Source organism: Megalobrama amblycephala, linkage group LG17 (assembly GCF_018812025.1).
Source record: "Megalobrama amblycephala isolate DHTTF-2021 linkage group LG17, ASM1881202v1, whole genome shotgun sequence".
In the NCBI taxonomy this organism is placed as follows: domain Eukaryota; kingdom Metazoa; phylum Chordata; class Actinopteri; order Cypriniformes; family Xenocyprididae; genus Megalobrama; species Megalobrama amblycephala.
The window spans coordinates 28,048,216-28,074,492 of NC_063060.1; the positions used below are offsets into that span (position 1 = coordinate 28,048,216).

The 26,277-nt window shown below is 39.0% G+C and overlaps 1 protein-coding gene across 3 annotated transcripts in view; it reads right to left on the reverse strand.

The window, feature by feature from the left end:
* Positions 1-264: 264 nt before the first annotated feature.
* Positions 265-26,277, reverse strand: part of LOC125251131 (netrin-G1) — a 77,210-nt gene continuing 51,197 nt past the window's right edge. For all 3 annotated transcript variants that reach the window (XM_048164069.1, XM_048164070.1, XM_048164068.1), the window contains exons 4-7: positions 19,096-19,268; positions 10,208-10,234; positions 9,887-9,931; positions 265-1,428 (exon numbers count right to left, since the gene is read on the reverse strand). In XM_048164069.1, the coding sequence (XP_048020026.1) occupies positions 1,178-1,428; positions 9,887-9,931; positions 10,208-10,234; positions 19,096-19,268 (496 nt within the window). In that variant the 3' untranslated portion in view covers positions 265-1,177. The remainder of the gene's footprint in view (positions 1,429-9,886; positions 9,932-10,207; positions 10,235-19,095; positions 19,269-26,277) is intronic.

The window sequence follows — 26,277 nt, forward strand, 5'->3', positions numbered from 1 at the left end:
GCTTACATATCTTTCATCCTTTTGTTGTGGTTGTTATGTTATGTAGTCCGAGTTCAGAATTTGCATATTTTGGCAGGTGAAAGTTTCTACGGATTCAAGGATGTGTTTGTAACATTACACTTTTCTATTTGGAAGAGTGCTAACTGTTAAATTCCATATCCCTGCAATTTGTGGGATCTCTAAAGCAGTTGCGAGCTTTGAAAACACCTGAAAAGAAATCACCTGCTAACTTGAAGATTTTCTTTCACAAAATGGCCAAAAACAGTAATTTTTCTTCTTTAATTCACAAACATAGTTGGCTTCAAGCAACAAAGGATTCCTCACCAAAGCCCTTTGGTGAAACCTCTCGTACAGTACGGTCGGTGAGAATGTAAACGCATGTTTTAAGCAAAACAGTTAGCAACTGAACAGGGATATGCAACTTCATCAGGGCAATAATAAAAAGACCCACCCAAATTTTACAGGTTGTCGCAGTGGTGCAAAAAGTCACATTGTTTGACAAGGTCTTTCTTCTTGTTCTAATTCTCACTGTCATGAAAATACCCCAGTACAAAATTTCAACAGTTGTCTCTCACGTTACTGTATTGTATATTTGATCATTTCTGAAAAACTGAATCATTTCTTGTGTGACATACATCATGGGTCTTTTACATGACTTCACAGAGTTACAGGAAAAAGAGAGAGGGTCAGGAAAAGGTAAAGCGTGAGAAGTTTGACAACCAGTCGTGGTAGTGTGTGTGTAAATTTAGGTGGCTGTCTACAAGTTCATCTTGATTCATCTTCACATCAATGATTTGTCTCCAAACAAATTGTATTGCAGTGTTTCTGCGCTCTGAGGTTTGAGATGAAGTCTTAATCTGACGGATGGCTTCAGAGTAACATTGTATTGATTTGATTTCATCCTAACATTTTCAACAAAGACAGTCATTAGTGTCAGCATTTCGTGTTTTGTTTTGTTTTTCTCTTTTTTTTTTTCTCTTGCAGTTTCTCTAGTTTTTTCAGTTTATCCATCATCTCTGGCAAACTTTAATTGACATAGTACTGAGTAGAAAACCTTGTGGTTTTGTTTTTTCTTCTGCATCAAGGGAGCATTTCTTTTTAGCCGTCGTGTGTCCTCTAACAGAAACTCAATATTAGAGTCCCTGTTGAGAATGTCTTTGGGGCAAAAGCATTCCCCTCAGAGTGATGTAAGGCCCCAGGTGGCCAGCAGGGAGGGGATGAGAGATAGAAGAGCCAGCGGGAGAGTCTGGGCCATGGGCGGGGGGCGGAGGGCCGGCTGGCTGGATTGCTGCTCCTCGCAATAGTCACCCTGGCATTGGGCCTTCTCACACAGTATGCCGCCGAAACCTGCCGGACACTGGCAGTGCTGATGGTGGTGACACACACCACCATTCTGACAGCGCAGGAGAACGTTGTTACACACTTGAGCTGTGGGGAGCATAGAAAAAGAGAGGTGAACACACATTGCTTTTCTCCCCCCACCAGGAAACACTTTCCAAGAAAAAAAGTGCATCCATCAAGATGATCATCAGGTTGCTGTGTGTGTGATTGTTTATGATGGGCGCTGGCGAGAGGCTCAGCGGTGTATTTTAAGGACACCACGGGGGATGTTAGTCCCACTGTAATATTGCAGAAGTGATATGATTAATCATAGAGTGGTAGGTGGGATTTGGAGCAGGAAATATATCGTTGTGTGACACATTTTTCAGTGTGTGACCAAAATTGCAAACACCACAGCTGACTTTTGGCAAATCTCTGGCATTAAGCTACTGGTGAAAGTCCAAATGCTGCACTGCTGGTAACTTCAGTTGATTAGGCCTTTTAACATACTGTACGAAGGTCGCAGCAAACACAATCAACACCTATTGTTTATGAACCGTTCAACAATGCTTTGATGCTTCTGTAATGGAATCCATAATTTAATTATTTGGAAATAAAAAATAAACATACCATATATAAGATTTGAGGTTTTCCCCCCTCCAAAATTCAAGTTCAAATTTAAGACAAACAGGGAATTGGTGTGCAATGAAATATACGCCATAATGCCAATCCAGCCCGAATTGCTCTAATCTCCCTTCCCTTGACCTGTAAACAAACTCTTTAGAGGAAAAAATATGATTGCTATTGCATTGTACTTGCTTCCATTATCAAGGAAAATATTTGCTTTGGGAGGGGAGACAGGACTATTTGCTCAGAAACTGAGTGTAATTACATGCTGTTTTCATTCAGATGGATTTCATCTAGGTCCTCTGAGAAGGCACAGCAAAAAAAAAAAAAAAAAAATCCTAATTTAAAGCAGCCCAAGCTTAGGTTAGCTGATTTAAAATGGTTTCCCAGTCTGGCCAAGCTGGTGTTTAGCTGGTTTAGTTTTTTTTGTTTTTAAATATGACCCCTCTAAATCTAGTATGACCAACAACGTAACTCTATACAACAGCGTAACTCTCTGCTTAACTACCATAGGATGGTAAAATGCATTGTTGGAGAAATTAACAAGCTATTCATGACTGCTTGCCGCAACCGTAGTAACTTTGTCACAGATCCGTCATTCAATCCATGTTTGTTGTTGGCATGAAACAGAAGTTGCAATTTGTCTTTTCTTCCCTATTGTGACAAATATCAGAGTAAAACAGCTTCTCAAATGAGAAAAAATGTAGGATGGGACTTGATTTTGTCCATCAGGCATTTTTTTTTTTTTTTTTTTATTATTTATTATAAACTTACAACATATATATTTACACACAGACAGACAAACTGTCCTCCAGTCCATGTCCATCAGGCATTGATTGGATCATTGCCGTTTACAAAATTGCTGAGTGACAGGTTGCTGAAGGGGAGGGACTTTTGTCTTTCCCTCACGCTAGTGAACACGTCATCAGAGAAGAGAAGAGATGTTGTTGATTAAAGATTACGAGGGCATATGAATTAAATTAAATTAAAAAACATAGTGATATGCACGGATAAATCATTTATAATAAACTTTGAAGTGGTGAAGTAACTTCTGCTGTTTGATCGCTTTAAAATTGGATTAATGTAAGATTGCTGCAAATAACGAACATGGCATCTGAATGCTCTTTTTTTTCTCTGCTGTTTTTCGTTATTTCCTGACTGATTCAATCACGGGTTTCCTCTTATTTAAGTAACTTTGGGATTCTAGAGCACATTCATATTATATATATATATATATATATATATATATATATATATATATATATATATATATACACACAGGTCATGAGATGTAGTTAACCACACAATTTTGTGATGCTGTTTGTGAAAATTTCGGAATAGTTGGTGATCAAATGATGCCTTTGGGAAACGTACCAGAAAATCAGCTAGTTTCATATGTTTTTGTCAGTAGAGAATGTATGAGAGGTTGTGCTATTTCTGCAATATTTTTGACTTGACTGCACTGACACTATTGGATGAGAAGTGAACTGAGCTGGATGATGACATCACTGTTTTCTCCAGAGCTACTTTATAAATGAATTGAACTCATTCCATAACTGATGAACTTTACACAATTCAATCCCAGTCGAATACACAGTTATCTGTATTGTATAAAGTTCTATAGAAATAAAGGTGTTTTGACTTAATCACAGCTAAAGGGAACTGCCTGACACAAGTGAGTACAATATGTGTACATGGCCATAAAAGGTTACTACACATTAAAAAATATTTGACACAAATCCAGTTTTTTCCAGTAGTTTAAAAGTAGAGAGTTTTTTGCACTATACTTGCAATTCTACTATTATACAAACAAACCGAAATACATCACATCAAAAGAGCCACTTTTAAGCATTTTAAGTGCTGAGGATGATCTTAACACTGAAATATCACTTTTTATATCATATCTCTCCACGAAAAGCCCATCTGGCATGGTTTAATGGGTGCTCAAAAAAGCTCAATGTCCATTTTGAGTGACAACTCTGAAAAGATTTTGCTGGGATTTAAACTTTAAATCTCCAGGCTTGAAGTTTACTTTGTTCACTATGTATGGGATTATCCAAATGCTGACAGGCCTCCAGAGGACCCTACAAAGCTATTGTCTTTCCAGCAGCATCTGTACCCAAGATTAGTTTTGAGCACAGGGTGCGGTTCAAGTGTACCCAGAAGACAGACTTGCTGCTGCTGCTCCTTTGACTGCTTCTTTCTTCAAATATGTACACGTGCACTGAGGGAGCATTGAACACACCCGCTCACGTCTGTCCCAGTCTTCATCTTCATTGTGAAAGACGTGCAAGGTCATCCGTCACATAGAGAGTACAGTGGCGTGGATTGCATTTACACTTGTGTTGCGCTTTACCTTCTGACCTAAGAAAAAAAATGAGGTGTGAACCCTGGCCGAGGTCTGTCTCTCCCTGGGAGACATATGTGCTGTATCGCACCTTTGCAGAGTACAGTGAATTTTTAACACGCCAACAGAACAAAACAGGCAGCTCCCGACTTGAGCAATAGTGACGCACGCATACGCATCTATACGCATCTATCCGTTCCCTGACAGGTCAGGGAAGAGGTTTCAGTGTTCCTTATTGCCATGAATAACCTTAAAGTGCCGTACTGTGAATGAAACGAAGGATCTTCTTCAGTTTATTTTTTGCTTGCTCTTACTGTTTGTCTAAATTTGATCACTTGATATTTTATAATTAAATTCTCCAAATTCTCTTTCTTTTACCTTGCACTGTTTTGTACTTTTTTCTTTTTTTGAAGATGAAGGCATGTCACGCAATCCCACATATCAGTTAGATATTAGAGATTTTTTTCAGTCGATATTGGATATTTAATTGTTCATGCTCATTTCTCTTATTTTTACATTTAGATTAACTAAACCTTATATGACGACAAAGGTAAGGTTACACTTAAAAAATACTAATTATAATACTGTTAAATGTAAAAAGGAAATTTAAATTCACCTCTGTACAGTAAAGGGCGCAGCTCATACAAAACTTTCAGCTGTGCTGCTATTCTCTAGGAAGTTCAACACTCTTACTTCAGCAATAAAAACAAATTGAAACATAAATGTGATGTTTATCTAGTCAGTCTGCTTACTGAACTGGACCATTGAATGTCAGCAGCAAAGATATTAGTTAATAAATTGAGATTAAATAAATATTTGTTCTTAATCTTTATTAATTACTGGTTTGAGTAATATTCAGTTTTTTCTAGTCACTAAATACGTAACTCGCATTACTTGTAATGCGTTACACCCAACACTGCTTTTTAGTGTTTTCTTTTTCATTTATTTAGACAAACTAGTATAGATTTTAATTTTCTGTCATTTTTTTGGTCAGTACACATACCATGAAAGTAATTCACAGCTTACTGCTATCAGCCAGACTCTTAATATTGGTGCAGCCATACCTCTGATGTTATCAGCAAAATTTATGGTAAGTGTTTTCAAAAGCTTAATGTTTATGCCTACTTATCTAGCTGTCTGAACCATGCACACTTATATGGTTAGCTGAATTTTATTTAGCATTGTTTTTTCCCCCACAGGACAGAACAGATCTGCAAAACAACCCTAACCATTTGGAAAACCACTGATTTAGAATAAAATAAAGAGAAATGTCACTAACAGAATGAAAATATAAAATATTGGATCTGTTGCTTATCCTCTACACATGCTATTTTAAGTTCCCATTTAGTCAGTCAGGTTCAGGGTCTCGCCATGGGGTCTCGCTGTCATGGGGTCTCGCCTGGGAGACCAGTCTCCTCCAAGTGGAAACACAATGAGCCAATGAACATTTGCAGATTTGCATGCTGAGTCACACCTACCTGGACGTACGGGTATAAATAGGACCGGCATTACTCACTTCATTCATAATTTGCTCATTCCATTCAGCTTTCAAGAGAAAGGCTACATTTCTAAAGAAAAGAAAAGAGCAGACATCAATTTTGATTGCTATTAAGAAGATCCTCTCTGAAAACACCATTTTTAAATGTTATTGTTTACAGCTCATCGAGGGATCTCTTTGCTGGCGTGACGGCACATCCAACGGTGTTGCGCAATCCAGCTTGCTGTGCACGGAGAGAGTGCAGCACTTCACCCCTTGGCGCTTTGGCGTTCAGAGCAGTTTCCCTAAAAGGGCAAGCACCGGTGGTCAGTGTCTTTTTTTTAAGATGTCTTTCCACTCGTGTGTTTCTGGATGTAGTCATTTCCTGACTTCATCTGACGGCCATGATCGCTGTCTCACATGCCTGGACAGACAGCACGCTGAGCGCTCATAGATGGTACATGCTCTCACTGCGAGAGCATGTCCATGTTACCATTGTGGTCACAGCTCTCCTTCTTCAATACGGAGGCACGAGTCCCCTCTGCTAATACACTCCCTCCGCGGCTTCTCATAGTAGAGCCATGGATCTGGTAAGCACTTTGGGTGATCTGAGGGTTACAGTGGGAGCTTCTTTGTGGGGCCAACCCCCACAAGCCTTCCACTCCTCTAGCATGCCACCTGCCGTTGAGTTGCCGAATGTTGGCATGGGTCCCTGACGTCAGGCACCTTGTGTCTCATTCGATGCTCCGAATGAAGATCATATGTCGACTGCTGCATCGGAGACCAGGCTTTTGTCCTCTGCCCCCCTCCTGGGTGGTTGCTCATGCTGAATCAGATTCAGAGTTGACGGCCATGCTTTCCCAGGCCGCAGCAGGCATCAGGCTTGAGTGGAACCCTCCACCGTGTCCCGAGCACTCGCGGTTGGATGATTGGTTCCTGGGTGCGGCGTGCAGTTCACAGCCATGTGTTGCTCCAGTGCCTCACTTCCAGGAGGTGCGTGAGGAGGTTCAGAAATCGTGGAAGGCACATTTTACTGCCGAAGCCAATTCTTTGCCTCCTCCGCTCTAATTACCCTCGATGGTGGGGCCGCCAAGGGTTATGTGGACATTCCACAGGTGGAGAACTGATTTTAAACTAGGCCCTGGCTCTAAACTCAGCACTCAATCTGTCTTGGTGGAAAAGGAGTAAAAGAGCTGCACAAGGGTAGTTCTGATCCGGGGTTGTTGCTGGAGCTGAGCACAGAGACTGACCTTGCCCTCTGGGCGATGAAAGTTACAGCGTGGGCCCTCAGCCAGACGATGTCCACTCTGGTAGTCCAGGAATGCCTCTTGTTTTGGACCTGGCTGAGATGAAGGACACCGACAAAGTTCGGTTTCTCAATGCCCCCATCTCCCAGGCAGGCCACTTTGGCGATATTGTTGAGGACTTTGCCCAGCAGTTCTTGGCAGTCCAGAAGCAGACTGAGGATATAAAACACATCCTGCCCTGGCATGACTCTGCCACCAAGCCGCCGTGGGCTAGCCCCCAGCCTGCTCATTGCCGAGAACACCCCCCTGCGGTTGCACTGACTCCAGGAAGACCGGAGGCATCCCATCCACCCAAAGCCTTCCACAGGAAGGCAACACAGCCTGTCCAGACTGCTAAACCCTGGAAGCGTACATTGAAGCGAATGTGTGAATGTACCACTCCTTCCCACAGAGGAGGGCCAGGCCGGCTGTGTGAAGGAAGCGATAGAGCCTGTCCCTCCAGCCGAAATGGATTTACAGTCTGTATTTCATTGTACCCAAGAAAGGCAGGGGGTTACGACCAGTCTTGGATCTGCTCACACTGAAACACATTCTCACATGCGTTCGCTTCCAGGAATGGTTTGCAGTGATCGACCTGAAGGACGCCTAGTTTCATGTCTCGATTCTACCTCAAAACAGAACGTTTCTACACTTTGCGTTTGAGGGTTGAGCATGTCAGTACAAGGTTCTTCCCATTTAGGCTGCCCTTACCCTGCTCAGGGAGGTGGGCATTCACATCTTGAACTATCTCGACACCTGGCTCATTTTGGCCCAGTCTCTGTATCAGTTATGCTCAGGCACCTCAGCCATTTGGGGCTTCGGGTCAACTGGGAAAAAATTAAGCTCTCCCTTTTGTCGGTATGGAGTTGGACTTGGTCAGTATGACAGCGAATCTCACCAATGAGCGTACACAGTTGGTGCTGAACTGCCTGAATATGTTAAGGCAGAAGATAGGGGTTTCACACCAGCTCATGTTCCCGGGAGAATTGAGACACCATCCTGAGGTGGTCCAACTGATCTGGAGTTGATTTGGGGATGCACAGGTAGACCTGTTTGTCTCCCAGGAGTCCTCCAATTGCCAGTTGTTCTATTCCCTGACTGAGGGAACCCTCGGCATGGATGCGCTGGCACACAGCTGGCCCTGGGATCTACGCAAGTATGCATTTCTCCTAGTTAGCCTTCTTGCACAGACACTTTGCAAGGTCAGGGAGGACGAGGAGCAGGTCTTGTTAGTTGCGCCATACTGGCCCAACTGGACCTGGTTCCCAAAACTGAGGTGCGCTTATGGTTTGAAGTGGAGTCTGTTTGCTGAACCTGTGTCTTTCCCTGGGCAGTTCTGCTCTGCCCCGTCTCTGCATCGGTAGTAGCTCCTCCCTGGTTTGGTAGGACCTACCACAGAGATCTTCCATATGTAGCTGCCCCTCAGGTCAGTCCATATGTGTAGCCACCACACGTTACCTCCCTTTTGGCATGGTGTGGTCTTCATAGCGACCTTCTCCATTGGACTAGGCATGCTACCCCAGTGTTAACACACTGGTCATGGCTGAAAATCACTGGGAAGTGGGAACCAAAGCACTCTTCCCTGTGAAATGTCACGTTAAAGGAACAGCAGCTATGACCATCCCCAGAGTAAGTCCTGTCCCTTACATCCCCTTTGGTATGGAGAACAACCCCTTTGTCTTACTTTGGACACTGGGTAGGTTACTACATTGTGAGAGCAGTTGCCAAAAGGGCATGCCATAGCTTGTCAGCATCTGCATCTGTTCATTGGCTGTGGTGCTTTCCATAGGGACCCCATGACATCATTCCGATGTAATGTCTCTGTTCCCTCTTTCAGGGAACAGAGGGTTCATTAGTAACCTAGTCATTCCCATAAATCCTAAACTGTCTTATGTTCTGTTGATTTATTAACATTTACTACTCTCTAACTAATCAATAATTCTCAAATGTATCTCAGTGCACAGGTCGCTTTGACGTATTTTCCACCACTATTTTCTTTCCTGTGCATCTCCTAGAATCTTTCTTATAGTTTGACTTATGGTTTCTCCATTGTATTCATATGCTTGAGATTATCTCAAGTCTCTGAAATCAATGCCCTTGCAATAAACTTACCACCATCTCATATATTCCTCACTTCTTTTTCTCAGATACTTGAGACTAATTACATTGAGAGGTTATCAAGACCCTGATATCCAGGAGGTCAACATTAAACACTGCTGTCTGCTTAACAGCAGAAGGGTTGGATCTAGAAGATGTGGGTGTAGAACAACCTCTGTTTTGTTCTGCTTCTGGTCCTGACAGAAAAGAGACCACTCTCTGTCACTCATAATCAGCAGGCTGTTGAAAATGAGAAGCCTTCAGTTTTTCAATCCTCTTTTTATAAACACTCCATGAAATCAAAAGAGTTGTGTGGCTTTTAGTTTATCCTTAAGCTTTGAGACCATTTTAATGTTAGTGACAAAATGTATCTTAGCAGCATTTGACTAACATTAGCAACTATCAAATCATGCTTCATGGCCATGATTTTACTTTTTACTTTTTATTTAAGTTTTCTGATTTATAAGCATCTCATTGTTATCAACAACCAAACAACAAACTAACCGCAGGCGATGAGTCACACAAAATTGTTTCATGGACTTCTTGTTTGTTGAGATTTGAGGCTAGACTGAAATCGCAGAGGAGATCAAAAGTAGAAACAAAGGCGTTTTGTTAGTATGAGGGTTAGGATACTCAAGCTGGAGAAAACCCCCCCAAAAAAAAAAAAAAACAAAAAAAAAAAAAAAACGTCGGTTGTTTTACAGGCATTGTTTTACAAACCAAAAGTCTTACCTTGATTTCGGTTTGCTGCTCCAAGTGAAGAAGCATTTGGCCGAACTTAATGAAATAAAAAAATAAGAATCAATTTATTTTTCATTTTAATTATTTAAAATTAGGCAGTATTATTTAATAATGTAGTGCTCACAATGGCTTCAGTCCAGTTCTGTCCATTTGATCAATTAGGACATTTTAATATTTTTAAAATCTGCATTTTCATATACTTCAAAATAATTATATTAAGTAGTTAGTAGTTTTAGTATATTTTCATTTACTTCAAATAAGTATATGAAATACAAATTATGTTCTTTACACCATTATGAGTGAATAACTCACCAGAGGTGCCAAGGTTGTTTGGGATACCTGGGGGAAAAGAAAGAACTCAGGTTAGCATCACTTAAATTACATTTACAGAAGCTTTTTACAGAGTTTAAGTGTCAGATAAATAAATGGAAAAACAAGCAAACAAACAAAGAAAACAAACAAACAAAATAACAATCAAACCAGCTCATGATTCTGGACACTGTGATTGTAATGAGCAGGTCTGTGCTCCACAGCATCATCACTGGCAATGACAAAGCTGGGTCGAAAACTGTTGTTTGTTTCAAAAAGCACACTTGCTTTGGCATGCAGGGCTCAACAATAACGATTTTTTTCTGCTTGACCAGTTTGGCCTGTAGATTGTTTACATTCACATGACATATGTTTATCATATGTTCTTTTTTATTATATATTTATGTTTATTTATTTATTATTATTATTATTAGTCAATATTTATCAAGTTATTTTTGTAAATATATTTTTATACAATTGTTATTTTTTTATAAAGAATATTTGCAATAATAGCTGGAAATTGTACAGTAGTTATAAGTATACAGGACTGAAACTCAAAGGCGGTAATCAATTGGAAAATGATGGCTTACATGGCAAAACATTACACTTAGAATAATAGAAAAGTCACCACATTATGAAATAACACAAAGATAAGTATATGGGATTTATATGGTTTAGAAACATTCTTATATTTTAGCTTTAAGTTTTTAAAACAGTATTGAAGCAGTTCCCAGCTATGTTAGATATGTGTTAACTGCTTTCCCTTCACTATCTGCTCCAAAATATTTATTTAAAAAAACAAAACAAATGTATGTACAAATTAGTTTATGCTGTTTGTGTTTGTCTTTAAACTATTCAGTCTATTAACTGGTGTTGTACATGCAGCCTGCCAGAATGTTGTATATTATTTATTATTCATTAATTAGTGGTGCTGTTAGTTAGCACACATTTTAATAATGCTTTGACTTTTCTATCCATCAGATTCTTTTTTATATTATTATTTTCATCCATCAACTATTATAAAAGGCCTGACATTTCAAACTGTTGCACCTACGTGCTGCTCTCCAGTCAGTCTATAGGACCCTGTTCAAAGAATAACAGCACTGAATATCTCAGCATGCTACGGCTGCAAAACCACAGACCACCAGTGTTTTCAGCACAATGCTTGACTAGCAACAGTCACTCACAGCTATTTCATCACCACATTATGTTCACCCCTCAAAAGATTTTAGGCTCAGACATGGTTGAATTCTTGCGTTCAGCTCTCACGACACATCATAGGCCTCATTACAGCATTAGCGACTCAAGGCTAATTGGGAATTCTGCTCACCTGAGCTATGAATGACAAGTCTGGAAAACAGGAAGAAGTGGACAGCTGGTAGATGAGCTCAGTGTGCATTGATTAAACCAACGCACATCTTATTTATCACAAAAGTACCAAACACACATAATTCTTCGCTTCTCGAGCACCTGTTCTTCCCACATGGGACACAACAAGAGCACAGAATTGAAAATCCGCCTCTGCAAAAGATCAAGATCTTAAGGTTCTGCCTGGTTAAGGCTGGCACACATGCATTAAGTATTTCAGGCATTTTTTATTTTTTTTGCTGTTTATATGGAGAATACTGCTGCATGCAATGCTAATGTAACATTTGTGCATAAAGGAATATAATAAATTCCACAAAATTATGTAGTACACAGAGCATAAATTCATGAGAAATCGTCTCCCTTTCAGTTCATGAGCTGGAATTTCAACTGAATTGGTCACGTTCCACAGGATGTTGAATTGAAATTTAAATTGGATTGACAGGAAGAGTAATTTACAGAACTGCAAATAAAGACATTTCTGCAGTCACACAACAGAAGAACTGCATTAGATAAAAAGAACACAATGGGTACATTATCATTCTATTAATTTCTGTCATTGCTTGTGATGTGGCATTAACAACAACTCAGAAAGTTATAGAGGCTGTCCACAGTCAGAGCTGGTTTGATTACATTTTTCCTGCATATTTGCAGTTCAAAAGCTGGAAGATAAATTAAAAGTAAACTGGAAAATAGCATTAGGGCTCAAGTGAACGAGTTTATTAACAGCAGTGGTACAAGACAGGTAAAAATGCAGGTGAGTATATGGTTAATAACACAGGAGCAAAGTAGGCTGGATACAAGTTGACAACAGAAGAGTAACACAAGTAAGAATCTGGCAGACTGGATGCAGGAGCACAACAGATGAGCATCACAGACAAGTATATTGTAGACTGGAAATATTTAGGATAACAACAGTTGAGTAATCACAGATAAGTAGCTCCTAACTTACCGATTTAGGAGAAACTCTTAAAAATAATGGGCGTGTCAGTCCTAATTTTAGGACTCCTAAATTTTTGCGTAGCATCTTAGTGCTAAAACTAGCTCCTAAATCTGTGAAACGTTAGTAGTCAAGAGGACTCCTAAATCGCTAAGACCAAATCACAGACAATCCTAATGGCCATTGCTGCCAATCCGCCTCAGCAATCCACCCAAAGACACTGTACACCATTGAGACAATAGCGATAGAGCCTTGGGTAATGGACCTTTTCTTCGTAAATGCAATAAATATTTTGATTTATAGATTTGAATCTACAAAAAAATAAATCTGCCAAAAATAAATCTTTAATAAACAAATAGATAATGTCCAGTTACCTGTGGCACTTGTTTTCACGAGTTCACACTCACAAATGATCGAATAAAGTAAAAAAAAAAAAAAAAAAAAAAAAAAAAAAAATAATAATATATATATATATATATATATATATATATATATATATATATATATATATATATAATAATATATATATATATATATATAAATAAGTGTATTTAGCGAACTGCCCATAGCGTACTGCCCTCTGAGCTTGGATTCTCCCCCGTATCCCCAGCCGAGAGTGAGGAATGGGGTGGTGGAGGGATGCAGAAAACTGTCGAGTTAAACAAGGTGAATTGGCTCTCGTCTGTGTGTGTATATATATATATATATATATATATATATATATATATATATACCTCCTCTCAAGCTGATTAGATAGACCTTTTGAATGTGCTCCTTCCAAACTTTGTTTATAAAACATAATTTGTCGCTTGAATTCTGCATTCTCTTCAGACGCAGACATGTAAGAGGCTGACAATTATCTAAACATATACTAGTTTAATTAGTGACACTTAGCGTACATTTTAAAACCTTTATTTGAATATGGCTACATTTTTATTTTATAATCTTGAATATGGCAACATTTGTATTTTAAAACCTTTATGTGAATATGGCAACATGTTACCTTATTCTAAATATTTCTATGATTAAATCGCTGATAGAGACTCCTCCCCCATCAGCCAATCACTGTATGCATAGTTAGTAAGTGTGTTGACATCATCCATAGTCACGAGGTCAACCCCGCCCTTTCTCTTAGCTTAAAGGTGCCATAGAATGCTTTTTCACAAGATGTAATATAAGTCTAAGGTGTCCCTTTAATGTGTCTGTGAAGTTTCAGCTTAAAATACTCCATACATTTTTTTTATTCATTTTTTTAACTGCCTATTTTGGGGCATAATTATAAATTTGCTGATTTTAAATGCTCGCGCCCCCCGCCCCCAAGCTCGCAACTCTATAATACATTGCATAAACAAAGTTCACACAGCTAATATAACCCTCAAAATGGATCTTTACAAAGTGTTCGTCATGCAGCATATTGGATCATGTAAGTATGGTATTTATTTGGATGTTTACATTTGATTCTGAATGAGTTTGATAGTATGCTCCGTGGCTAAAGCTAACATTACACACTGTTGGAGAGATTTATAAAGAATGAAGTTGTGTTTATGAATTATACCGACTGCAAGTGTTTAATAATGAAAATAACAACGGCTCTAGTCTCCGTGAATACAGTAATAAACGATGGTAACTTTAACCACATTTAACAGTACATTAGCAACATGCTAACGAAACATTTAGAAAGACAATTTACAAATATCACTAAAAATATCATGATATCATGGATCATGTCAGTTATTATTGCTCCATCTGCCATTTTCGCTATTGTCCTTGCTTGCTTACCTGCAGAACGTCTGATGACTCGGCTGTGCAGCTCCAGACGTTAATACTGGCTTGTCTAATGCCTTGAACATGGGCTGGCATATGCAAAAGTTGGGGGCGTACATATTAATGATCCCGACTGTTACATAACAGTCAGTGTTATGTTGAGATTCGTCTGTTCTTCAGAGGTCTTTTGCAAAAATCAAATTTACATAAGAAGGAGGAAACAATGGTGTTTGAGACTCACTGTATGTCATTTCCATGTACAGAACTAATTATTTAACTGTGCTGAGGTAAATTAAATTTTCAATTCTAGGGCACCTTTAAGACTTCTCTCTGGTCCGAGGAGGGACAAACCACAAATGGGCGACAGGGTGTTGGCCGCCCAAATTTCATCGACGCATGAGGGCAACAAAGGCTATCCTGTCTTTTCTGAGCCAACAGAAGGTCTACTGTGGCACAAGTCACACAAAATTTTAATGATGGTTATGGGAGGAATGTGTCACAACACACAATGCATCGCACTCTGCTCCAGGGGCCTTGTAGAATCCATGCCTTGGTGGGTTGGCACTGTTTTGGCAGCATGTGGAGGACCAACAGCATATTAGGCAGGTGGTCATAATGTTTTTGTTCACCAGTGTATATTATTTAAAAAAAAAAAAAAAAAAGATTGATTTTTAAAAAAAAATATTATTTATTTTTAATCCACTTCTTTAAATTTAAATGCGTAGTTCAAATTTAAATCAAATTCAGGAAGTGAACAGGAGTTTAAAAGGCATTCTCAGTTCTCATATATGATGATAAGCAAATGAGATTTTGATGGTGCTAAAAAATAGTCACACATTAGTTAACCCAAACCCAGTGTACCCCCAAAAATGGACCCTTCCAGCCTTATTTTATAGATCTCCTCTACTCTGTCTGGCAGTAGGATGCTGGTGTAAAGGCACAGCTGGACACTTTCTCTTTCATGCGAAATGTTCCTTCCTGACTCTCTAAGCCCATCCTACCAGACAAAGACATGGATTTCATTTTCTGCTGAATTATTAGATGCGTGGTCACATGGAGCTATATATCTATATAGGGTCCTGCCTACCATGAATCTTAACAGAGAGATAAATTGCCCTTGTGATTACAGCAGAAGACTTGATGACAGATGAAAGCCATTACAGCTTAATTAAATTCTGCACTTTCAGCAAATTTATCTTTACGCGAGAGCCATATGTTTCATAACCTCACATGTAATACAAGCTGCGTAGAAGAAGTGGCATGTCGCTGCGATCATGATCATTTGCAGGGAAGGGGGACGATGCAACAGTCGAAGCCTATTGATTTCACAAACCTGCAGGGGCAATAATGTTATTTTGATTTCATATGCAAGCCTGTTGCATTGTGGATTTCTTGCCAAAACAGGTGCTAATATTGCTTTTGATATAGGTGGTCCTTGGTTTCCTCTGTTGGGCACAGATGTGTCCTGGTATTGGGTTTTTAATAACTGGCTGTCAGTCTGAGCTTTGCCCCTGCATTATGAGGGCCTTTATAACAGGGGGAAAGGCTAGAACAATATTAAAGGCTTTCAAAAGCATGTATACTCATACACCACCACCTACACACACACACACACATACACATACACAAAAGCACTTCAGGTGCACTGAATCTAATATTGCCATAAAAGATCATGCATGCATTGCTGCACAGTGTCGAGAATGCAAAGGAGAATATTCATAAACCGAAATGTCGCAGCTGCCTTCCACCTCGTGATGCAGCATACCATAAAATGTCCTTTGCTTGTGACTGCATAAGTATATAGCTTGTGCTTGATGGTAGTGACTTAGTTTTGAGTGGACCTGCACTGAGGGGGCCAGAGGGTTCTCCTCCCACCATCTGGACAGTGCTGAGTCTCTCGCTGTCCCTGAGCTACAGTTACTGACTTCATTAGATTTATTAGGGCAATGAGCCCCCTGCCTTGGGCCGAGAACTTGACAGATGTGCCACTACTCAATGCCAAGATGAAGCTAAAGAAGAGGATGACTTCTAGCTCTCAATGTTGGAAAAAGCACCAAAAAGTCCACAACATAAAATTAAAGTTTATACCAGAAGCTTTTTGTCTAAGGAGGCAAGGGAAGCAGTGCCTCCTCCAGAAAACTGATGTATATATATATTACAACCCTAATTCCGGAAAAGTTGGGACGTTTTTTAAATTTAAATAAGATGAAAACTAAAAGACTTTCAAAGCACATGAGCCATTATTTTATTCACAAAAGAACATAGATAACATAACAAATGTTTAAAATGAGAAATTTTACAATTTTATGCACAAAATGAGCTCATTTCAAATTTGATGCCTGCGACAGGTCTCAAAATAGTTGGGACGGGGGCATGTTTACCATGGTGTAGCATCTCATTTTCTTTTCAAAACAGTTTGAAGACATCTGGGCATCAAGCTTATGAGTTTCTGGAGTTTTTTGTGTTGAAATTTGGTCCCATTCTTGCCAGATATACAGTAGGTTTCCAGGTGCTGAATAGTTTGTGGTCGTCTTTGACATATTTTTCTCTATAGGTGAAAGATCTGGACTGCAGGCAGGCCAATTCAGCACCCGGACTCTTCTACAACGAAGCCGTGCTGTTGTAATAGCTGCAGTATGTGGTTTTGCATTGTCCTGCTGAAATACACAAGGCCTTCCCTGAAATTGACATCGTTTGGAGGGGAGCATATGTTTCTCTAAAACCTTTATATACCTTTCAGCATTCATAGTGCCTTCCAAAACATGCAAGCTGCCCATACCGTATGCACTTATGCACCCCCATACCATCAGAAATGCTTGCTTTTGAACTGAACGCTGATAACACACTGGAAGGTCTCCCTTCTCTTTAGCCCGGAGGACAAGGCGTCCGTGATTTCCAACAAGAATGTCAAATTTGGACTTGTCTGACCATAGAACACTTTTCCACTTTGAAACAGTCCATTTTAATTGAGACTTGGCCCACAGGACACGATGGCGCTTCTGGACCATGTTCAAATATGGCTTCCTTTTAGTTGGCTTTAGTTGGCATCTGCAGATGGCACGGCGGATTGTGTTTACCTACAGTGGTTTCTGGAAGTATTCCTTGGCCCATTTAGTAATGTCATTGACACAATCATTCCGATGAGTGTTGCAGTGTTGTCTGAGGGCCTAAGTGCCATGGGCATCCAATAAAGGTCTTCGGCCTTGTTCCTTACACACAGAGATTTCTCCAGTTTCTCTGAATCTTTTGATGATGTTATGCACTGTAGATGATGAGATTTGCAAAGCCTTTGTAATTTGACGTTGAGGAACATTGTTTTTAAAGTATTCCACAATCTTTTTACACATTCTTTCACGGATTGCCCACTTTACTTCTGAGAGACTCTTCTACTCTTAGACATCCCTTTTATAGCTAATCATATTATAGACCTGATATCAATTAACTTAATTAGTTGCTAGATGTTTTCCCAGCTGAATCTTTTCAAAATTTCTTGCTTTTTCAGCCATTTGTTGCCCCAGTGCCAACTTTTTTGAGACCTGTAGCAGGCATCAAATTTGAAATGGGCTCATTTAGTAGATAAAAGTGTAAAATTTCTCAGTTTAAACATTTATGTTATCTATGTGCTGTTGTGAATAAAATATTGACTCATGTGATTTGAAAGTCTTTTAGTTTTCATTTTATCCAAATTTAAAAAACGTACCAACTTTTCCGGAATTCGGCTTGTATATTATATTATATTATACTATATTATATTATTACGGCAACACCAATGTATAATGGTCTCGGTCTGTTTTGGTTTCGTTTTCATTTTGTTCCCTGTGCTGTTTTTCCTGAGTTCTGTTTGCTAGTCAGTTTCTATGGTTTCTAACTGGATTACATCAAATTCTCCAAAGCTGTTTGCCAAGCTTTCATTTAAATTTCATATATGAAATCACCAATGAAATCTGACAAAAACTGTCATTTTGTTTCTAAACGCTCATATCATGACCAAAACAAATGTATTTTTCAGGCTGGATGAAGCTAATGAGCATGCGCAGTCCAAAATGCGCATCTCTTGTGTCTCATTTCAGAGGCGCGCGTCTGACTATTTCTACAGGAACCGGAGCTTCTAACGGCCGCAGCAGTGACACGATGACTTTACCAATTGGCTCTTATTTTTGAAGGCGGACTTAGTCTGCCATATTGCAAGTTGCACTTTCTCCCATTCAAAACAGTACGAGTGACGCGTCTTGTGTTATTCTAGAGTCTTTGGTATATAAGCAACAGTCACTGCGTCATCCCGGCGACAATTCTTCCAGCATCCCTCCTCCTCCCCATCTCCTCCTCTGTTTCTCTTATTCTCCCTCTTTGCAGTACTGTTATAAAGACAGCAAGCCAAGTTTATTTTGCCATTAACCATATGTGAATATAAGGTAAAAATATTTACAATTATTATATTATCATTTCAGGCAGGGTTAATATCTTTAACTAAAACTAAAACTATATATATATAAACATTTTCATTACTTGAAACAAAATTTTATTCAAATGAAATAAAATATTAAAAAGTACACTTATCTTGTTTCAGCTTGCAACATTTCTCATTTTCTTTTAGTTTAATTTGAAGTATTAAAACAAATAAAACACTGATTTCAAAAGCCTACCATATGCTACTGGTTTATACATGTGCTGCCTACAGGCTTATTGTTGGTCTTTTTTTGTTGTTGTTCTGAAAGTAAAATGTCATTTGGAACAGGACTGAAAAGGTCACGTTTCAGTGCTTGATGGAGCACTATGCTTTCCCATGAGTCATGTCGAAAGGGAGATGGCAGGATGTACTCACAGATATTGGCAGTACCCTTGGGGATGGGCAGGTAGGAGCCCATGCTCCAAGCTCGGCCCTGGTAGTGTCTCTTGCAGCGTGCACAATCCGGCCCCGTGGTGTTGTGTTCGCACTCGCACCCCAGCTTCCCTTTGTCAAAAACACAGCTGTTGGCATGGAGATTGCACTTGCACCTAGCAGGACGGAGAACAAAACATCATAACAAACAGGAAATGTCAGCCCAAGCTACCGTTTCTATGTTGGTGGCACGAACAAAGAACCAGGCGCAACGTTTGACGTCTTATATGAATCGTAATATTAATTTCTTTGCGATGCGTTCGGAGCCTCTTTGTGGCATATCCATTACAAACTCCAACCTTTAACGTAGGCTTCCCATGATGCTGCGGAAGAGCGCTTCATTATGCCATTAAAAACAGAGCTCATTTGACTGTGCCCCTGTGGAGATACTGAATAGAAGCGTGGGTCACATCTGTGACACAAAAGCAGAATGAAAGCCTCTCAGTGGTTGGGCTTTAACATTGAAAAAAGGGAAAGAATAAAAGAAGTGGAAAGTCTATCGACACTAACAGCACCTCTTCAAAGTTCCTCTGATGTCTGCTGGGAAAGAGATTTTGACAAAGAGTGACTGTTGTTTTAGAGTGTTTAGAGAGCATTAAATGTAAGAGGAAATCACGCTTTCTAAAGGGTGGAGTTTATGTCAAAACAAGTATTTTATATAAGACGCATATGAGTAGTTATTCATCTAAATTCCCAGTAAAATAAAGAGCTTTAGAGACACTGCGGCGATTGCGGATGATTATCTTAGCTGCCACTTGAGATGAGTGGTCTCACTTTCCATATCTACTCTAAATATAATTTGCAGTCATTGATTTTGCCAGGAGACAAAAGGTTACAACCATGTTGTGTACTTCTGACCTCCGCCTCCCTGTGTGATGGGCAGCGGTTAATGAGATCATTGAGCATTCAGGATATGCTACACCTCTCTGGAGGGTTTGTGTTCGGTATGATATCAAGGCAGTATTTGTTTTTCTGCAGTGCGTTCAGGGGAGGACTTTTGCTCTTTGGAGAACCGCGGCGGTGAGGATATGTGGCTACCGCCTGCTGTGAACTCGAGACAGACGTGTTACAGAAATACATCCATTCCAATTGACTTTCTACTTTTTGTGACATTGCACATTAATGATTAATAACTGCGGGAAAACAACAGAAAATACTCCAATTTCAGCTTTCATTGTGGTCTATTAATGTCAAATGGAGCTACAGTAAATGCTTTCATCTGCATTGCCTTTGATGACCCGTTCAGTGTTGTTCATTTCTTTATTTATTTTTTAAAATAAGTCATTCAGTATTATCAAGCAGTGAACTTCTGTGTATGTTTTGGCATTAATATGAATAGGCTACTTTCCAATTTTGCCATTACGGAAGTGCACATATTCATCGGCTCTCTGGAGTATCATAAAATGTAGTCAATTAAATCTCTTCCATATCTCTAATCTGTAGATGTATCTAGCTGCCCTTCATCTAGAATAGATAGTAAAATTCCCTAAAGTGGTGTGCTTTGAGATCTGACCCTCGGGTTAATTAAAAACCAGCCGAAACTGGATCATCAAACTGATGTCACAAAGTTCAGTGTATCTGTGGCGCAGCGGCGAGGGACGTGATGCTTTTGCCGTTGGCATTGTCATATTGAAATTGGAGGGACCGTTGAATATCATTCCGCGGGTGCCGCTGGGAGAATGCCTGGCACGGCAACCGCTTGTGCTGGCAGAAAGATGAAAATCCATTTAATAATTCTTTATTGGCCTTTTTTCTCCTTGCTCTCCCACAGTGGGCTTTGGCCATTATCTAAGAGTGGCACCACTCAGTGACTCATTTAACTTCACTCTCCTCCCTCCTGTTATGAATCCAGGACGTAAGTGTTTTGCCTTGCGCACTTACTCTCTAAAGATATGGCTCAGGGCGTTATGCTGAGCGGCATTGTCTATGAGGTGTGGTTCATAACTCATATTCATGAATTTTTGCCACAAAGGGACTTCTTTTCACTTTTTGAATGAATATGAGAAATGGTTTTGAATAAAAATAATTTACCCTTCTTTTTTAACATTTTAACAGAAGACGTGCGTTGCTTACATTATGAAATCATATGATGCAATGCTGTCTAAACGTTAGTTCTCACCCAAAGGCATCTACACTCCCATGCCCTATTACTATGAAACATAGCAACATCTGAAATATATAGTCTGTCTTCAGTGGAAGTAGAAAGCAGACTTTCATGTCAGTTCCTCTTTCTATGTTTCATCCTGACCTTGGTTTCTCCTGGAATGCGTTTTCCTTTGACAGCCTCTCCCATTTTCCATTTTCTCTATGTTTCAGTTCCCTATACCTCAATGCACAGTATTTAAGAGACACACACTACTAAAATACATCCTTTTTAATGCAATTGCAGTTTTTTGCGTCCCATGTAGGATGTAATATGGGAACTTGGTTATCTCTGCTGTCTTTATGTCAATAGATCTGTTGTTAGCATTTTTGTGTGTGTGTGTGTGTGTGTGTGTTTTTTTCTTTTTCTTTTTTTATTATACTCCTTATCTTGTATACAGAATAATTCCAGAGTGGGAGAGCAAATAACAGCTATTGTGTGACAATTTCTTCATTATTGTTATTGTACTTGAATACCATACGTTTATTGCTGAAAAAATACATATTATCTTGTAGTGTTATTACATAATGACCTCTGCAAATGAGACAAAATAACAGCTATTTTCAAGCCGAAGTGCATTACAGCCTCATCTCAGTCCTGCTGTTTACTATCAATTGTAAGCCTTATTTTGTATTATTTGCAAATGCCTAAGGCTATGAAGGCTGTAATGTGAAGTCTTATCAAGCAAAGCTAATTGTTAAAAGATGAGATCATATTACCAAGTTGCAAGTTGCAAGGTGTACTTTGATATTTATCAAATGTTTTGCCCAAAAAAATAAATACACAGCTAACAATAATATGTTCTAAGAATGTTTTGCTAATGTTTATATTAACACAAACATTAAAAAAAAAACTTTTAAGGAACAACATTGTTTTCTGCATTTTATGAATTCACACTTTTAATTGATTTGTTTTAAATATTTCACATGTATTCGGAATTTACCATTTAAGGATTACCCACTTTAATGAAAATTTGTCGTGCAAATTACTTATACCAGCAGTATAACTTAAATATTTATCTTAGAATAATTTTGAGCATGTTCAGTAAGTAAACTTTACCAGTGTCTGTTGAAATCATAGTTTTACTCATGCTGTTTGACCCCTGGAAACTTTCTTCACCTTCTGGCCTTGAGGATTAGAAGAGTCTTAGATGTCTTTGTAGTGAGAAGCAGACTTAGACTCCAAATGTAAACTCTAGTGGAGGCACAGAGACATCTGACAGCCATCTCATCAAAAAGGAAGGCGAGAGAACCCCGTACCTGTCCGTCTTCCTGAGCTTCACAGATGTAGCTGAAGGTTCGCTCACTTTCGTATGTCAACCAACCTTAGTTACTGGAGAACCTGTCCGACTCTCGACATGTGCCCTAACAGCTTTTGTTGAGCGACAACCAGTATTGAGTGAAGTAAACACAAGTGAAAACAGGAGAAGAGGAAAAGGAACAAATTTAAAAGTGAGAATCTCGTCAACAAAATTGCTGAAGAAAATGTTTTTACAAATTATTTTTTTTTATCAGTGATAATAAAGACAAAAAATATGCATAATACGAAGCCCCCAAGGGGACACAGTGTTAAAAAATTTTGCGTTCCCCAGACAAATTTTATTCTGTTATTCTGTTCTCATCTAAGCTTACGCTATACCTACATCATACATCCTACGTCGGGTCAGAGGTCACCCATCCACCGGAACTCGACTCTTTCGTGAATGCGCGTATGGCTGTTGCCAATAGCCAGTGATTATAGTTTATATAAATATGGATAGTGTTCTTATAAAAACCCATCGCTTCGCTTCAGAAGGCATATATTAACCCACTGGATTACTTTTATGATGGATGAATGCGCTTTTCGGAGCTTCAAATACACTATTCAATGCCATTACAAACCTGGGAAGAGCCAGGATATTATTTAATATAACTCTGATAGTGTTCGGCTGAAAGAAGAAAGTCAAATACACCTAGGATGGCTTGAGGGTGAGTAAATTATGTGATTATTTTCATTTTTGGGTGAACTATTCCTTTAAGTCAGAGTAAAACTGATGATGAAATGTGTAAAATGTGTAAAAAATAACACCGTAAATGACTATTTTCATTTATGACTGTTTTTGAGGCTAGTGTATGAGGATCGGCTACTATGTCTAACTGTCACCCACCATATAATAGCAGGTCCAGTGAAATACTTCAAGCCTAGCCTATGTTATTTCTTTATTCAGTTTTACATGATACTACAGAAAATGTGCAAGTATCACAATGCATTTTGACATGCCCAGTGCCTCGGGTGTACCGAAACTTCAATAATGACCCTAAAAGTCATAGCCACATTATTCACCATTGTGATGCAGTTGAAATGAGGATTCCTATTAGGACTGACTGACTCTGCGCGGTGGCCAATTTCCCCACTCGTCTGGGTGGAATGTAATACATCTCAGGCAAATTGTTTGTGTCTCACCTCAAAATGTAGTTGACCCTGGAGGGGCTCTCCAGATTTCAGGGGAAATATTAGGAATTCATCACAGCATAATTCGCCTACTCCGATTATTCCACTGCAACCAAATCCGATTTGAATTTGTGGCACTCTGGTTGGCATTGCTGGGAGCTACGCCTGCAATTTGTTTCAACGACAGGCCCTATTATGAAGCATTTACTCTGATCTGCATGAATATTATGCTAATAAGGGACTCTGTCCCATCCTTGCTTTGATCAAACACAACCTCTCCCTCATCTTCAAAGCTGCTTGGATAAACAGTGAAGTGGGGACACAGCATATGTGGAAGTATGTGATAAAGTGCTGTGATTATTGATAAATATAGTGATGGAACGGTTTCTGGAAAATGGGGAATTAAATGGTGTGTAAACATAACTGAAAAGACTGACAGTATTACTGTGTTTTTCAATCTAATTTGATCAGCATCTGTGTTTGTATTTAAATTCACGTAAGTTCTGTTATAAGAAAAATTCTCATAATGTTGATTCCGAAGCAGCTGGGATAAATGAATAATGTAATGTTATTTTGGAGAGTGCAAAATGTGTTGATATTCAAGTTTACTGCAGTGCCTCAAGGGAGAGTTTATGTTGATGTTTTTTTTCCCAGTTGCTCATTTATTATTGATGACTGCAGCAAAGCTTCTCATTAGGCATTATTAAATATCTTAGATGTGAATCAAAAATGATTGGCAGGAAACATGGTCAGTTGTGACAAACATTTGTACTCAAAAGCTCAGCCTATGACTTTCAAATCATGCCTCATGTGAATGTGGCAATTTGCAGTTTAAAAATCTGAATTGCCATTCATTTATGCTTCTGAAGAGTTCACAAGGGCATGTCATCATCGACTGACGCCTTCAGAATAAAATATTACATTCAATAAAAGAAATAATTCAATGTTTTTAAATTAAATTGTTGACAGTTTATGAAATGTTTTTTTCTGCTGTGGTTGTGCATTAGTATAAGTTCAGAGAAAATAATTCACAAGAAAAATGAAATTGAAAAATGAGGATAACAGAAGTGTTGAGCTAGAAAGATCTTTGTGCAAGATGCTGTAAGTTGGCACTCGTTGACGTGTGAAGCATTTATTTTAGTATTACAACGCGAGCGTCTGCTGGGACTAAAACAGCCAAAGTGATGCAGCTTTTTCATGGATTTTTTCTTTGGAGCATTTCATCTGAATAATCTTTCCTCAGATCATACATATTTAAATTGAGCTGAAAAATTGCAATGGCCTAAAAATATATTTTATTGAATATGAGATAATCTTAAAAGTGGAGCACTATGTAAAAGGGATCTTGAATGCTGTTTTTAGATCATGAGTCCTTGTATGACCTGTTTTTGTTTTGCTGTTAAAAATCTTCACAATAGCAGTCAATAAATGTGTAGTTCACCTAAAGATGAAAATCGTCATTATTCTGAAGAATGTGCTGGTTGCTCTTTTCTATGCAGTTACAATAAAGGAGAAAGTGGCTTTCAATCTTCAAAACGGATGCAAAAGGATAAATAATAATAAAATAAGTGGTTCATACAGCTGTGCTCAAAAGTTTACATACCCCTTGCAGAATCTGTAAAAATGTTAATATACTTTAACAACATAAGAGGGATCATGAAAATTGCATTTGGTGAAATTTTTTCATTTAGTACTGCCCTCCAAAAGCTTCAGAAGATACTTTCATGTTTCCCAGAAGACAAAAAGAAGTAAAATTTACACTCATCCAATTTAAAATGTTTACACCCTCTGGCTGTTACTGCATCATGTTTCTTTCTTGAGCATCAGTGAATGTTTTCAGCTTTTGTAATAGTTGTCTATGAGTCTCCCAATCATCCTCAGTGTGAAAATCATACACTGCTGGAAAAGGTTCAAATATGCAAAAGATGCTGGAAAACCAAATAATGTGCAGGGTTTTGAGGATTTTTCACATTAAAGGGTTAGTTCACCCAAAAATGAAAATTATGTCATTAATGACTCACCCTCATGTCGTTCCAAACCCGTAAGACCTCCGTTCATCCTCGGAACACAGTTTAAGATATTTTAGATTTAGTCCGAGAGCTTTCTGTTCCTCCAATTAAAATGTATGTACGTTACACTGTCCATGTCCAGAAAGGTAACAAAAACATCATCAAAGTAGTCCATGTGACATCAGTGGGTTAGTTAGAAGTTTTTGAAGCATCTAAAATACATTTTGGTCCAAAAATAACAAAAACTACGACTTTATTCAGCATTGTCTTCTCTTCTGGGTCTGTGTATATCCGCTTTCACTCCACAGTGACGCTGCTTCTTCTTCTTCTACGGCGGTTAGCATCCAGCTTACTGATGCATTACCGCCCCCTTCTGCTCCGGACAGTGACGCTGCTGACGTGTTATCTAGTGTGCCCGAGCTTCGTTTATAGTCTGAGGGAGACGCACGCTGTATTCAAGCTATTCTACGTTATTTGTATTTTGGTATTGCTATATTTTTTAAAATGGTGCGTAGGTGTGCATATCGCGGATGTCCTAATCGT